We start from the raw sequence: 16,252 nt of genomic DNA on the forward strand, positions 1-16,252 counted from the left end.
CACCTCCAGGGGCCTCGGCCCTCCTTGGCACCAGCCTCAGCCGGCTCAATCTTAGGCCGTGACGTGGTTTGGGGGCCAAGTTCTGGGAGAGAGGAGCTGGGTACAGCCAATTTTAGTTTTTTTTCGGATCCCCGACCTCCTGCAGCACCCAGGGCTGGGCACCTTGGGCACGTCACACGCAGGGGCTCCATTTTGGAGGCCCGGAGACAAGAGGCTGTGCTGAGCTGGTGTGAAGCTGTGGCACACGAGGAGCCAGCAGCCGCTTTGTATCTCTCACCTTGGCTGGAAGACGACAACACAGCCCGTTCCTTCTCCTGCCTGTCATCCCTGCAGGTCTTCAGATGCTCCCTGGGTGATAGCTGGGGCGCTTTGTCCATTTGAAAGCAGGCAAAAGAAGAGATTGGCGTGACCCAGGGCACCACCACTGCCCCCGATCTCACGGAGACACTTTCACGTTGCCATAGAGGCCCCGTCCCTAAGGACCGTCCTGGGAAGTGGGCGAGAAAGAATCCCAGGCCTCGATGGGAAGCAGGCGTTGCTTCCCATCCACCTTCCTGGCTGGGCACCCATGGGTGCAAGGAGCAAACGCTGCCGAGCCCGAGTAGCGGCCACAGCCACAAAGATACTCTCTCGGGGAAGACGATGACACGGCCAGAGAAGGTCAGGGAGGCCACGGCTGACACCCGGGACACCACCATGTCCATCAGCTGGGGGACCTGCAGGGGAGGAGCAAGGAGATGGCAAATGTCCTCTGCCTGGTCTCCACTAGGTCCTGGAGGAGCCCAGGGCAGCGGGAGCCGGCAGGACCGCAGCTCTTGGCCACCCCAAGAGGCTGGCCAGGAGCTCCAACCTAAGAGGTTGAAATCTGAACCCTCTGACGGCGTTCTTGCAGCTCCGGGCAATCAAAGCTCATCTCACCATGGACGGGGCCACGGCGTCAGGAGCCTGTGTTTGAGCTTTGGCATTTTGAAATTGCAAGAGCTCGCCCCCTGGTCTGTCAGGGTCCCAGTAGCAGAGGCGTCGCTGGGCTCCTTTGTTGCCTTCATTGGCAGTGGCGACCTGGTTCAGGAACGGCACGGCGACCAATCGCAGGCCGCTCGGGCCATCAGCTCACGGACACCAATGTGGTCAATGGCAAATGGCGTTTATTGCTGACTTACACAGTGTTATATAGCTTGGGTTCACAACGACACTTCCGTCTGCTTCCATCATAAACTACACGCTATTGCCTATCAAGGGAGGGGCTCTAGCTTTCCGTACAGCGCGATATCTTCGGGCTGCCAGACCCTAACTACCTACATTTCCCCCCTCCCTATGTGAAACTAAATTAGCTTAAATATAACAATCTGAAAAAAAATCTGCTCCTGTCTTAGTTCTATACTTCAAAACAATCTTCAGACGTAGACATCATAACTCGAATAAAAAGCATAAGGCACAATAAACAGGAGAAAACTTGGGGGTAACTGGTCATAATGAGGTGTAACTTGGGATAACTGGGGATAACACTGAGTAAATACACTCTTTGAGCAGTTGCTGGTGTTCTACCAACATGTTAACTTTCTCTAGCTGGCTTTTAACAAACGACACAAGCGTGTTTAGTATACAAGGTCCAAAGATCAGTGTTAGGATCATTGCGATCGGCCCTACTAAGGTAGATATCAGGGTGGTTAACCACGGTGAATGGTTAAACCATGATTCAAACCATCCTTGTTGGGCTTGTCTTGTCACTGGGGTATATGGATTATGGGGTCGTCCGATGATCCTGTCCTGTGAACAGAAACTCACAGTTTTCATTAGTTTTATTCTGAAGGTGTGGTTTGATGGACTTAAGCGGACACCATGTGATTCTGCCATCTTTTCTGACCGCAGCATACCCTCGCCCTGTCAGACCTAATTTCCACCCTTGTTCCTGTAATATATGGAGTGGTAATTCGTGTCAGAAAAATGGTTGATATTAATAAAGAAGGGGGAGATTTGGGAATGTGGCAATGGGGGTCGGAAAGCCTCGTGGTTGGTGATAACATCAGACTCTTAATGATGAGGTCATCAGGAATGTAAAGAGTTTTGAGGAATCAGAGAAGGGTGATTGAGGTGACGCCCTGCCGTCTGGGGTTGCTTGTTTTCCCCACTGTTAAGGCACGGAAGTTGCTGGGGGGGGTTGCTGGTTAGAACTGTTAACATTTATTGTTTAATGTTATATGATACTAATATTATTAGTGTGATTTCAAGGGTTAACGGAACACGGGAAAAGCAATCATGTTTTGTTGCTTTCGGGAACCTTGTGGTGGGCAGAGCACGTGCAGAAGAAAAGGGAGACAGTCGAAGCCGCTCCTGCAGTCTGGAACAAAAGGTTGCTAATGGTGATGGGGAAACCGTGAGCCTTTCACCCACAACGACCACCACAAAGAGAATTCTAATCTGAAGCGGGGATAGGATATCCATATGTATAGGCATACTGGGGTTTCTTGTAAATATGTAACACCAATGTCCTCTATAGATTTGGGAAGTTGGACGGGTGCGTGTGCGTGTTGGTAGAGCATAGACTCCCCACGCACCCAGTGCTGTTTACTTGCCTTTTATAAATATTCTTTTATGTTACTAAATTCAGAGTTGAGACTTCATTTATAACAAATTGGTGACCCCGACGTGATCTTCTTGGACTTTGGATCTGCGACCGGTAAAGGGAGGCACCCCACCTAGTGGCCCTTGCCGATAGCGGCGCTAGAGTTCAACAAGATTTTGAACATAAGAGGCAAGTAAAAAAATAAATAAAATAAGAGCTCTCCGTCAGTGACCCGTAATCTTGCACGCGAAGACCTGAATGAAGAGGATCTGTGAGTATACCGTTCGGTTGGGTGGGATTCGCCTGTGTGACTGTGTGTAAGGGTGTGACTGAGACAGAACTCAGTTCCGAAGCGAGTGCGGAGGTCTTCTAACCGCGGTTCCGATCTCCCACGAAGGACTCAGCCGGTGAAGGACCGAAGCGATTGGTCTAGGAATTCGTGGGGGGGGTTAACCACTTGCAAGACACCTCTACACAAACACAGCTAGGGATTCAGAACCTCTTTAAGGTTTCCAGGGATTCGGAACTTATTTGAAGCTTCCAGGGATTCGGAACTTATTTGAAGCTTTCAGGGATTCGGAACCTCTTTAAGGGTTCCAGGGATTCGGAACTTATTTGAAGCTACCAGGATGGGTCTGGGGGAAAGTAGATTCTCTGACCTGGGAGACTCAGAGCCCAGACATTCCACCAGAAAGCCCCTTAGAGATAATGTTAAAATATTGGGGTGTTTGGGAATGGAGGAAAGGAAAAAAAGAGAAAATGGCTCAATTTTGTATGATAAAATGGCCAAAGGAACCTTTAAGGCCACATGTTTTTTGGCCAGTTTTTGGATCCTTTGAGGATTGGGTATGTCAGGCATTAAACCACTATGTTAACTCCAAGGAGCCTTTTAACCAAGAAGAAAGCGATTATGCGGTTCTATGGGTAGGAGCCTCAAACGCATTTCCCCCAAAACAAATATTCGTGTTAAATACAAGAACTGACAGGGGAAAGGAAGAATGGGAACCTCTGGATAATATACCCCCTCCCTCTTCATGGCAACCAGAACTGCCACATTTTGAAATTCGATTGCCCACGGCCCCTGTTCTCTATCCCTATCCTCCTGCACAAAGGACTAGAAGCAAGATAAGGGCCACAGAAAGGGAGGAAAGTGAAACAGGAGGCTGGACTGATGATTTAGGAGGCCTTTACCCTTTGAGGGAGGTAGCCCTTGGGGGCACCTAGGGGGGAATAGGGTTTGTAGTGGTTCCTTTGAACACGTCAGATGGAAGAAATTTTAAGAAGGAAATGGGAAACCTTTTAGATGAGCCTTTAGGAGTTGCCGAAAGATTGGACCACTTCCTAGGTCCAAACACGTATACCTGGGAAGAAATGCAGTCCGCATTAGGAATCCTCTTCCCTATAGAAGAAAGAGGAATGATCAGGCAAGCAGGAATGAGCCTGTGAGAAAGACAAAACCAGGGAGGTCCTCCAGGGGATGTGAAATGGCCAAATACCAACCCTAACTGGGATCATCAGGCTGCTCAGGGGAGGCCAAATATGAGGGATCTTAGGACCATAATGATACAAGGGATAAAGGAATCGGTTCCAAGGGGACAAAATATAAATAAAGCTTTTAACGAGTGTCAGTGCAGAGACGAATCTCCAACTGAATGGTTAGACAGGCTGAGAAAAAGCCTTCAGATGTACTCGGGGATAGATCCTGATTCCCCTGCAGGAGGGGCACTGTTGAGAACCCAGTTTATAGCAAAATCTTGGGAAGACATCCAAAAGAAATTGGAGAAACTTGATGATTGGCATGAAAAAGGATTGGAAGAATTATCAAGGGAAGCACAAAAGGTCTATGTGAGGAGAGATGGGGAAAAACAGAAGGCAAAAGCAAATGTTTTTATGGCAGCAATAAGGGAAAGTCAAAAAGCAAGTGGGCAGGAAAGCAGGAAAGGATGAGGAAAAACACAGGGTGAAAGAGAACTCATGGATAAATGGAAAGGACAGCAAGATAGAATCCCTATCTGTTACTATTGTGGCAAAAAGGGGCACCTTCAGAGGAACTGTAGGGAAAAACAAACAAACAAACAAACAAAAAAACAACAACAGGATGAAGAAATGTTTAAGGAAGACTAGGGGTGTCAGGGGCTATATCTTTTGGGACCCGAACATCGAATGAGCCCTTGATAAAATTATTAATAGGTCCCCACAGGGAAGAGGTGTATTTTTTAGTAGATACTGGAGCGGAGAAATCAACTATTAGAAAATTACCAAAAGGGGTTAAGGAAGGAAAGAGGAATACCATGGTAGTAGGAGCAAAAGGTGAGCCCTTCAAGGTTCCTATATTGGAAAATATAGAAATAGAATCAGAGAAGAAACTATGTCTCAATGACCTATTGCTGGTGGCTGAGGCTGAGCACAATCTATTAGGAAGGGACTTAATAATAAGATTAGGGTTGGAAATCAAGAGCCGGGGGGAGAACTAAAAATTCAGCTATATACCCTAACCCAAGAAGATGAGGGAGAAATAGACCCACAAGTATGGTATCAAGAGGGAGATTCAGGAAAATGAGATATGGAACCCTTGGTAGTAGAAGCAGTGGATCCACAACAGCCAATAAGGATTAGGCAATATCCTATCCCATTGGAGGGGAAAAGAGGACTCAAACCAGTTATAGACAGGTTGCTCCAAAAGGGGATGCTGGAACCGTGTATGTCCCCACAGAATACCCCCATTTTGCCAGTGAAAAAGGCTGGTGGATCATATAGGTTGGTTCAGGATCTTAGGGCTGTGAATCAGCGAAGCATAACCAAATTTCCAGTGGCGGCTAACCCATATACTTTAGTAAACCACCTAACACCTCAGCATAAATGGTATAGTGTAAATAGTGTAATAGATTTGAAGGATGCTTTCTGGGCCTGCCCATTAAGTGAAGGGTCGCGGAATTACTTTGCCTTTGAATGGGAAGACCCTGAAACAGGAAGGCGACAACAGCTTAGATGGACAGTAATTCCTCAGGGATTTACTGAATCCCCAAATTTATTTGGCCAAACCTTAGAAGAATTATGACAACTTTTTGAAATAAAGGGAGAAGTGAAATTGTTGCAATATGTGGATGACCTATTAATAGCTGGGGAGACTGAAAAAGAGACACGGAGAACCACTAAAAGGAAATAGGGTACTTAGGACATTGGCTAAGCCAAGGAAAGAAAAAAATTGGATCCTGACAGGGCATCTGGGATTTTAGCCCTGTCATCACCCAAAACAAAGAAGGAAGTGAGGCAACTGCTCGGCCTCTTGGGATATTGTAGGCCCTGGATGGAAGGGTTTAGTGAAAAGGCAAAGTTTTTATATGAAAAATTGACTGGAGAAAAAAATGAAGTGGAATGAGGAAGATGAGGAAAAGCTGAGGTTGATCAAGAAAACGCTAATAGAAACTCCAGTGCTGAGCCTCCCAGATTTAGAAAGACCCTTTTATTTATTTGTAAATGTTTCTAACCAAAGTGCATATGGAGTACTAACTCAAGAATGGGCAGGAATCAAGAAACCTGTGGGATATTGTTCCAAACTATTAGACCCTGTGAGTAGGGGGTGGCCAGTGTGCTTACAGGCAATTGTGGCTACTGCCTTACTGATTGAGGAAGCTAGTGTCTTGGTTTCAGTTAGAACAGAATTAATTTTCTTCCTAGTAGCTGGTGGAATGCTGTGTTTTGGCTTAGGATGAGCAGAGTGCTGAGAACACCCCGATGCTTTAATTGTTGCAGAGCAGTGCTTACACCAAGCCAAGGACATCTCAGCCTTTTGCTCTGTCCTGCCAACGGGCAGGCTGGGGGTGCAGTAAGAGCTGGGAGGGGACAGAGCCAGGACAGGGGACCCAAACTAGCCAAAGGGGTATTCCATCCCATCTGGGGTCATTCTAAACAATAGATAGGGGTGGCTAGCCGGGGGGAGGGGGCCGGACTGCTCGGGGTTAGGCTGGGCATCGGTCAGCGGGTGGTGAGCAATTGCATTGTGCATCACTTGTTTGTACATATGATTATTACTTTCCTATTATCACCATTGTATTATTCTTATTGTTATTGTTATTTTTGTTATTATTATTTTCCTGTCTTATTAAACTGTCTTTATCTCAACTCACGGGCTTCACTTTCCATTTCTCTCCCCCGTCCCAGAGAGGGAGGGGGGAGGGTGTGTCGCGTTAAAGGGGTGTAGCTGATTAACCGTTACGGGCCCGGTTGGATTCAGAGTACTGAACCAGTCGGACATTCACCAAAACTGGGGGTCCGTTCGGACATTCACCAAAAACGTAATAACCGCCTGGGGGTCCGCTCAGACATTCACCAAAAACGTATTAACCACCTGGGGGTCCGCTCAGACATTCACCAACAATGCATTAACCGTCTGGGGGTCTGGTTAGATTCAGAACACTGAACTATCACGGATAACCACCCTCACCCTAGTCGCATTAATGAAAGCTATCACAATGCAATCAAGTATGGTTTATTACAGCAACAGATAATCAGGTTCTTTTGGATTGCCGGCGATAGTGACTATCTGCAAAAGCAAGCTAGTATGCATGAAATACACAGGTGTTATAGGTGTTACAGATGTTATACAGGTGTTGTAGGTGTTACAGATGTTATAGATGTTATAGATGTTATAAGTGTTACAGGTGCGCAGCCTAGAAATAAACGCGTTAAAAGGATCAAAGACTCTATAGAGATTTATAAGCAAATATTCAGATCTCACCCAAAGGCGTCCCAATGGGGGGGGAAGAGAGGCTCAGCCCGTCGACTGATCCCAGGAGTCAGGAGGTCCTAAGGATGTTGTATGTCCTCGGGATGGTATCTCCCCTGACGATGGTATCTTCCCTAACATCCCCTCTCTCTTGGGCCAATTTATATTATTTTCTATCTTTTAGGTGGAGCTTGAGTGGCTCTAGTCAAGCATATCTTAGTTATGATTGGTGTAAAGTTTTCCCGTCTCCGTTTAAAGTAATAGGCTCCGAGAAATTCAGAGCGCATGCTCAGTGAGGGGTGGTCGCACCTTGGAGGCGGGTAGCTTTTGGGATGGAGGTGTGTTTTGGTATTATAATGATATTATAATGAGCAAAGAGTACACTAGGGTACAGCATTTGTCAAAACATGACAGGTCTTTGGCTTAGGGTGGCAAAAAGTGCAGCTTTGTGCACAAGAACAATCGAGGCCCCACCTGATTACAGAGCCTAGCCGTGGTGTCTCCACTCCACTCTACGCTCTGTGGTGTTCCTTAGAACTAGCACACCAAGTTTCCCCAGCGCGATAGCATCTAAGGTTGGGAGCCTAGGGAATGCTCAGATAATGCAGTTATGCCCTACCCTGAAAGCCTCTTCAATGCTGTACCTTTTCCTTAAAAGTGTGAAAGTTAGTTTTATTTTCCTAGTTACTTCAGGCATTTACACCACAGGGTGAGCGAACGGCTGCGTGGTGTTTAGGTGCCGGCCGTGTTAAACCACGACACGTGACTGTGTGTAAGGGTGTGACTGAGACGGAACTCGGTTCCAAAGCGAGTGCGGAGGTCTTCTAACCGCGGTTCTGATATCCCGCGAGGGACTCGGCCGGGGAAGGCCCGAAGTGATCGTTCTAGGTATTCGTGGGTGGGATAACACTCACAAGACCCCTTTAGATACTGGCCCAGCCAGGACTTCGGAAGGTTTTTTTTTTCTATAAAATGAAGTGCCAGGAATGGGTCAGGGACAAAGCAGATCCTCAGACTTGGGAGGTTCAAGGAGGGGCCTCAGGTTTAAAAAGGGGGAAAATTACCAAACATTCAGAAGCACTAAACCTAAGGATTAGGTGAGAATGATTCAATTTTGCATGGTTAATCTGATCTAAATTGTGCTGTGATTCATAGCCCTCTCTACCAAGTAACCCAGCAGAACAATTCCAACCAGGAACCTGAGCAACGAGAATCCTTTGAGCGAATTAAGCAGGACACCATTCACACAGTAGCCCTTGGGCTACTTCAGGTAGGACCAAAGGTTTAAAAAAGTCAAAAGTCTGCTTTACAGCAGAGGCAGGGAGAATGGCCCCACCTGGAGCCTCTGGCAGAAAGCTCCAGGGGAGATTTGGGGTCAACCCCAAGGATTTGGGAGCCTGGGATGAAGAGCATCTGAAACCAACCCCCCAAACAAGAGATACTGGCAGCGTATGGAGGGGTGCGAGCTGCTTCGGGAGTGGTTGGTGCTGCAGCACGGCTCCTCCTGGCACCCCGGCTGCCGTCGTGGAAGAGCTTTTCCAGGAGAACTGAGGGGGGAGAAACAGAGCTCCTCCACCAGCTGCTTCTCCTCCTCCCCTGCACCCAGAGGTGCTTGAGAGAGCCTTCCGCCACTGGGATGAGGATTTGGGGGGAGTCGAGGCAAAATGATGACAGTAGGCCTCAGGGGGAGCATTAAGAAAGCTGCTGGTGAAATAGGGAAGGAAAAGATTTGTGCCCTCAACTCTGCCACTTCCCTCGGGGCTGATGAGTAAAAAGCACTCATCAGAAAGGGTGCAGAGGGCTGCAAAAACACAGTCAGGAAACAGAACAAAAAGAAATAGGAGCAGGTCCGGGGAACAAAAGACAGAGAGAAATGTCAAGGGAAGACGGAAAGCTAAGCAAGGTTAGAGGGTTAGCAGCAAACGGTAGCTGATTCTTTGCTGTGCTGGGAGTTTCAGACGCGGGGCTCAGGGGCAGAAGCATTCAGTACTTGGACTAAGCCGACCATCAAAGCCTGTAATTTGCCATCAAAAGCCACCAATGAGCATTTACCCAAACAAGGCTAGCCATCAAAAGTTGAAATTCTCGAGCAATAGAATCCCCCTCAAACCCAAGTGAGTCTTAAGTGCCGCAACTGCAGTACGGAATTTTACTTTACAAGCAGAAGCACTTTGAAAAATCATTTTAATTGGCAGGTTCCGTTGTGAAAGCGCAGCCCAGCAGGATGGAAATGGTGCTCTCTTTTTCTCCCCAGCTGCCGTCGCATCCTCTCCTTTCCCCTCCAGGGATGTGCAGGTTTTCTCCACGTTGCTCTGAGGGCAGCTTCCCAGCTCTTGTCCCAGCAAGGGGAGGTTCCTGGCCATGGAGGCCGTGGAGAAGGTCCCTCAGCTGGAATCATCCCTGTGATGGTCCCTGTCCCAGCGCAAGTTTGGGCTGATTGCAGTGCCACGGCTGGAAAATCTTCATGCTCATGGTGTTTAGACTACGTCGTGGACAGACGAGGAGTTGGTCGTCTCTGGCAAGAGGTCGTTGCGTTTTCCTCCAGTATCTCGTAGTCTGCTGTCAGATGGATTTCTGTGAAGGGAGTGAGACTCTGAGCAAAAACTGCTACAGGTTTTTGGGGCTCTTTGCCCACACGCGGACCCCGTGGATGGCTTCAGGTCCCGCCATTTCCCTCCCTCTGCTCACCCCATCCCCAGACCTGGCCAGCAGCAGGGTTCAGCTCTGCCAGGCCCACCCACAAAGCCCCTCTCTTCCCACCCGGCCTGGAAACCAGCACCCAGCTGCAAACACACACTGTCCTCTCGGGCCAAGAGCAGCCTCCTGCTTTGTTAGGCCTTCTAAATGCTGCCAAATAACGTGTGTCTGCATGTGTGTGCCTGGTGTGTCTGCGTGGCAACAGAAGGGAACTGGAGGGACTTGAGGCTAGCCATGGAGGAGCCCAAGGTTCTGCTTGGATCGAGCCAACCCCCGGCTCAAAACTGAGATCTCGTTGGAGAGGCCCCGCTGTCCCCAGAACTACTTGCCTCCAAGGTTTGAGCCCCCAAAGGAACAGGGATGTGGATCACGCACCTGTTTTGCCACCTCTGACGGCGTTCTTGCAGCTCCGGGCAATCAAAGCTCGGCTCACCGTGGACGGGGCCGCGGTGTCGGGAGCCTGGGTTTGAGCTTGGGCTTTTGGCGATTGATAGAGCCAGCCCCTTGGTCTGTCAGGGTCCCAGACACAGAGGTGTTGGTGGGCTCCTTGGGCGGTCTGGCTGTAATAGGATAAGGGCCCCGCTCCACATACAAAGCTTTGACATGCGACATTTTGCGCTTCTTGGGCAAACTGGGTCTACTACCTATAGGCAACGGCGTAGAGGACCCGAATTGGAGCTTTGGTGGTTGCAGATGCTCAGAACCGGCCCCCTGGTCTGTCTGTGTCTGAGAAGTAGAGGGGTCGCTGGACTCCTTGGGCAGGCTTGCTCTACTAGCTACAGGCAGCGGCATTGAGAGCCTGGGTTTGAGCTCTGGTTGTTCTAGTTGCACAGAGCTGGCCCCCTGGTCCGTGTCTTTCCCAGAAGTAGAGGGGTCGCTGGGCTCCTTCAGCAGGCTGGCTTTCTTACCTACAGGCAACGGCGTAGAGGGCCTGGGTAGGAGCTTTGGTTTTTGAAATTGCGCAGAGCTGGCCCCCTGGTCCTTCTGTGTGCCAGAAGTAGAGGGCTCGCTGGGCTCCTTCAGCAGGCTGGCACTCACGCGTACAGTGCATGGCGTTGGAAGACTCGGTTCAAGCTTTGGCATTTCCAGTTGTGTAGACCTGGCCTCCTGGTCAGTCTGTGTCCCAGTAGTACAGGTGCTTGGGATGGCTCTAATATCTATAGGCCGTAGGGGGCCTGGGTACGAGCTTTGGCAGTTGATGCTCGGAACTTGCCCCCTGGTGTGTCACTGTGCCAGAAGTAGAGGGCTTGCAATTGGATGCCTCCATCTTTGGGCGGTCTGGAAGCACGGACCAGAACCTCCCAGCCCGTAACTTTGGCAGTCTTTGGGAGCTGGAGCTCCCTCGCTGGAATCTGCCGCTGTTGTCGCTGGGCTCCTGAATCATGCTGCCCTCCGAGCTCGACAGGGACAGTATGGACACGATGGGTGTTTCTAGCAGGCCTGGGGCTTTCTGAGATTTGGGGCGCTTCACTCGCTCCGTCACAGGCAGGGCTTCCAGGATGGGTACTGTCCTGACTTCAGGAGGGGCTTTTGCTGCTTTTTGGCCCTTGCTCTTCTGATGTTTTCCAGATTTTTCAGCCTTTGCCCGGCCTTGGTCTTGCACCTGCTCTTTGGGTGCTGTTTTGGGCTCTTGTTTGGATTTGCTCCTGGGCTCTGTTTTGGGCACAGTTCCTTTCTGCAGCTGGTTGCGCAAATGCTTCGTTATGGCAGGAGGCAGCTTGGGCATCACCGGCAGCCTGCCGAAAGGACAAAGCCAAAAGAATTCATCCACCTGCACGACATCTTTGGGGCCCCATCTTGTACCCCTCCATGCAGCGCCCGTGGCTGCAGACCCCAAACAGAGGGGCCAGCCCTGAGAAGTGGGGGGCTCCTGGCAGCCTCCTCCCCCCCTCCCGGAGCCTCCAGCCTCACCTCAACGAAGGCTCCTTCTTCTGCTGGGCCTTCCTGTTCCAGGGCTGCACTTTTTCTTGATAAATGATGTCCAAGGTGCCCGGGAAGGGTGGCAGTTCAGGCTGTTTCTCTGGAATCGGCAAGGAGAGATGTCAGAAGCACATTTCCATGTCTCTGCTGTACCCGGGACACGCCGGGTGCTGAGGCCTCCTCCTGCGCTGTCCCAGGGGCCGCTGTGCTCCCCTCCCAGCCTCCATCTCCAGGGGCCTCGGCCCTCCTTGGCACCAGCTTCAGCCGGCTCAATCTTAGGCTGTGAGGTGGTTTGGGGGCCAAGTTCTGGGAGAGAGGAGCTGGGTACAGCCAATTTAGGGGTGTTTCGGATCCCCGACCTCCTGCAGCACCCAGGGCTGGGCACCTTGGGCACGTCACACGCAGGGGCTCCATTTTGGAGGCCCGGAGACAAGAGGCTGTGCCGAGCTGGCATGAAGCTGTGGCACACGAGGAGCCAGCAGCCGTGTTGTATCTCTCACCTTGGCTGGAAGACGACAACACAGCCCGTTCCTTCTCCTGCCTGTCATCCCTGCGGGCCTTGAGACGCTCCCCGGGTGACAGCTGGGGCGCTTTGTCCATTTTAAAGCTGGCAAAAGAAGAGATCGGCGTGACCCAGGGCACCACCACTCCCCACGCTCACCCGCTCGCGGAGACATTTGGCAAGGAGCAAACGCTACCGAGCCCGAGCAGCGGCCACAGCCGCAAACATACTCACTCGGGGAAGACGATGACATGGCCAGAGAAGGTCAGGGAGGCCACGGCTGACACCCGGGACACCACCATGTCCATCAGCTGGGGGACCTGCAGGGGAGGAGCAAGGAGATGGCAAATGTCCTCTGCCTGGCCTCCACTAGGTCCTGGAGGAGCCCAGGTACGCTCCACGTACAGAGGTTTGAACTTTGGCATTTTCTGCTCCTTGGGCGGACTTATTCTACTACCTTTGGCAATGGCGTCGAGGGCCTGAATAGGAGCTTCGGTGGTTGATGTTGAGCAGAGCCGGCCTCCTGGTCCATCTCTGTCCCAGTGGTAGAGTCATCGCTAGGCTCCTCGTGCAGGCTGGCTCTAATACCTAGAGGCAACAGCGTAGAGGACCTGGGTTGGTGCTTTGGCAGCTGATGCTCAGAACTTGCCCCCTGCTGTGTCACTGTCCCCAAAAGTAGAGGGGTCGCTGGGCTCCTTGGGCGGTCTGGCTCTCTTACCTACGGGCAGCAGCGTTGAGAGCCTGGGGAGGAGCTTTGGTTCTTGAAGTTGCGCAGAGCTGGCCCCCTGGTGTATCTGTGTCCCAGAAACAGAGGGGTTGCTGGGCTGCTTGGGCAGGCTGGCACTCACACGTACAGCGCACGGCGTCGGGAGACTGGGGAGGAGCTTTGGCAGCTGATGCTCAGAACTTCTCCCCTGCTGTGTCACTGTCCCCAAAAGTAGAGGGGTTGCTGGGCTCCTTGTGCAGGATGGCTCTAATACCTAGTGGCAACGGCGTCACGAGCCTGGGTAGGAGCTTTGGCAGCTGATGCACAGAACTTGCCCCCTGCTGTGTCACTGTGCCAGAAGTAGAGGGCTTGGAATTGGATGCTTCCGTCTTTGGGCGGTCTGGAAGCACGGACCAGAACCTCTCAGTCTGTAAGTTCGGCAGTCTGCCGAATGGGGAGTTGTTTCCCAAAAGAGGGGTATTTTTCCCCATAAGGGGGAAATTTCCCCAAAAAGGGGGACATTTTTCCCCAAACAGGACGAGTTGCTCCCAAAAAGGGGGAAACTGTTCCCCGAAAAGGGGGAATTGTTATCAGAAATGGGAAACAACTCCCCATTTTTTTCAGAACAAGTCCCACTTTGGGGGAACAATTCTCCATTTTTGTTAAAAGTTCCCCCTTTTTTGGGAATGGTTTCCCCTTTTTTCAGAAGGAATCCCCCTTTTTGAGGAACAGCTCCCCATTTTTGATAGCAATTCCCCCTATTTTAGGAACAATTTCCCCCTTTTTGGGAACATCTCCCCCTTTTTTCACAAAGAGTCCCCATTTTGGGGAATAATTCCTCCTTTTTGGGGAAAAATGTCCCCCTTTTTGGGGAACAATTCCCTCCTTTTTGGGAACCTCTCCTCCTGTTTGGGGAAAAATGTCCCCCTTATGGGGAAAAATACCCCTCTTTTGGGAACACCTCCCCCTTTTTTTTTTTGGAACAAGTCCCATTTTGGGGGAACAATTCTCCATTTTTGTTAAAAGTTCCCCCTCTTTGGGGAACAATTTCCCTGTTTCTGGGGACAGTTCCCCCTTTTTTCTGAATGAGTCCCCCATTTAGGGGAACAAATCCCGCCTGTGTTTAGGGAAAAAATCCCCCTTTTGGGGAACAATTTCCCCTTTTTAGGTAACAATGCCCATCTTTTGGGGAAAATTCCCCTTTTTTTTGTGAAGAATACCCCATTGTTTGGAAACAATTCCCCCTTTTTTGAGGGCAACTCCCCTTTTTTGGGAACAATTCCCTGTCTTTTGGGGAAAATCTCCCCATTTAGGAGGAACAATTCCCCCTTATAAGGAAAAATACCCCCTTTTGGGGTACAACTCCCCACTTTTTGTTTACGATTCCCCCTTATTTGGGATCAGTTCCCCCTTTTGGGAAACAACTCCCCATTTGGGGGAAATATTCCCTTGTTTGGGGAAATTTCCCCCTTTTCTGGGAAAATTCCCGTTTCAGAGAAAAACTCCCCCTTTCTGGGTAACAACAACATACTTTTAGGAACAATTCCCCCTTTTTGGGGAACAATTCCCCTTTTTTAACAATTCCCCATTTTTGATAACAAGTTTTGGGGAAAAACACCTCTGTCTTGGGAACAATTCCCCCTTTTTTGTAACGATTCCCCTTTTGGGGAACAATAATAGGGGTGTGTAATGGGATGGGGGGGCAATAGGGTAATTATTGGGGGGGTTATGGGGTAGGGGGGCAACAGGGGGACAATTGGGGGGTAATTGGGGTGGGGGGGCAATAAGGGGGGGGGACATAAGGGGAGGGTTATTAGAGGTGAAATGGGATGCAGGGCAATAGGGGACAACGGGGGGGCAATGGGGTGGCTGAAGCCCCTCTCCTGGGGCCAAATGCCCCGGGGGGCCCCCCCACACCCCTACCTGCCCCCCCTAATTGCCCCCCCCTCCATGTAGCCCCCCCCAGCGCGCTCTGGGCCCCTGGGTGTTTGTGCTGTTTGGCTCCCTGCTGGCCGCCTTCGCCCTCTTCACCTTCCTGCGGCTGCCTGAGACACAGGGGCGCCCCTTCAACGACGGGGAGGGGGGGGAGGGGGGGGTCAGCGACCTCCCCGGGACCCCCCCTGCTGCTGCTGTCCCCTGGGTGGGGGGGGCGACGAGGAGCCCGACTGAGGGATGCCCCCCCCCCCAAAAAAAAATAATAAAGGGGGGGGGTCATAGGAGAGACCCCCCCCCAAAAAAAATAAAGGGGGGGTTAAAAGAGAGCCCCCCCCAAAAAAAATTTAATTGGGGGGGATCTCAACTGGGGCCCCCCCACTGTAAAAAGCTTCAAGGGGGGGGTATTAAGACCCCCCCCCAAAAAATTAATTGGAGGTGGGGGGCTTAAATGAGGCCCCCCCACACCATAAATGAGTGGGGGTGACCCAAATGAGCCCCCTCCTCAAATAAATTTATGGGGGGGTTTCATTTGGGGTCACCCATCATAAAAAAGTTGAGGGTGGGGGCCCAATGAGATACGCCCCACAAAAAAATGTTAAGGGGGGGCCTCAAATGAGCCCACCCCCCCAAAAAGAAATGGAGGGGGGGGCCCAAACGAGGGCCCCCAAGAAAATATTTTGGGGGGGGGCATTAAATGAGACCCCCCCACCATGAAATATTTAAGGGGGCCACAAGTGACCCCTACCCCCACCCAAAATATGGAAGGGGGGACCGAAGGAGCCCCCCCCAAATTAAATAGAGGGGGTGCCCCATTGAGACCTTGACACCCCCCTGCCCCCATAATTAAAATTCGAGGGGGGATCTCAAATGACCCCCCCCCACAGAAGAATTTGGGGAAATACCCCCAAAAACCCGCTCGTGACCCTCACTTTGGGACCCTGCCCCCGCAAAGAAAAAGCCCCAAAACCGGGGGAAATTGCCCCAAATTGGGGACCCCAAAAGGGGACAAGGACAACCCTATAGGACCCCCTAGGGACCCTGGGGGGGATTTGGGGACCCCAAAACAGGACCGGGGGCAACCCTAAGGTGCCCCCCACTGTTGGGAATTGGCATTCAGGATCTGAACATGTGCCCGTGGAACAATTGTTCCATCTAAGATTGCTTTCAGCAACCAGGGGTAGGCCTCAGAAATCTCAGGGCCTG

General features: G+C 50.9%; 1 protein-coding gene across 1 annotated transcript; it reads right to left on the reverse strand.

Moving 5' to 3' along the window:
• Window positions 1-9,454: 9,454 nt before the first annotated feature.
• On the reverse strand, window positions 9,455-12,507 carry LOC140001112 (uncharacterized). Its single transcript, XM_072032284.1, has 4 exons — window positions 12,407-12,507; window positions 11,898-12,006; window positions 10,362-11,722; window positions 9,455-9,863 (listed from the first exon to the last, which is right to left on the reverse strand). The coding sequence occupies exons 1-3, from the start codon at window positions 12,504-12,506 to the stop codon at window positions 11,137-11,139; spliced, it is 795 nt and encodes a 264-aa protein (XP_071888385.1). The 5' UTR covers window position 12,507; the 3' UTR covers window positions 9,455-9,863; window positions 10,362-11,136.
• Between the last annotated feature and the right edge of the window lie 3,745 nt (window positions 12,508-16,252).

The sequence above is a fragment of the Anas platyrhynchos genome, chromosome 37, assembly GCF_047663525.1.
Source record: "Anas platyrhynchos isolate ZD024472 breed Pekin duck chromosome 37, IASCAAS_PekinDuck_T2T, whole genome shotgun sequence".
Lineage (NCBI taxonomy): Eukaryota > Metazoa > Chordata > Aves > Anseriformes > Anatidae > Anas > Anas platyrhynchos.

Bases quoted from the DNA above. Each gene is read 5' to 3' on its own strand.
- LOC140001112 (XM_072032284.1), bottom strand. From the start codon at position 12,506: ATGGACAAAGCGCCCCAGCTGTCACCCGGGGAGCGTCTCAAGGCCCGC. The intron at 12,007-12,406 runs GTGAGAGATACA...TGCCGATTCCAG, and splicing joins GTTGTCGTCTTCCAGCCAAG to AGAAACAGCCTGAACTGCCA. The intron at 11,723-11,897 runs GTGAGGCTGGAG...TCCTTTCGGCAG, and splicing joins AAGAAGGAGCCTTCGTTGAG to GCTGCCGGTGATGCCCAAGC.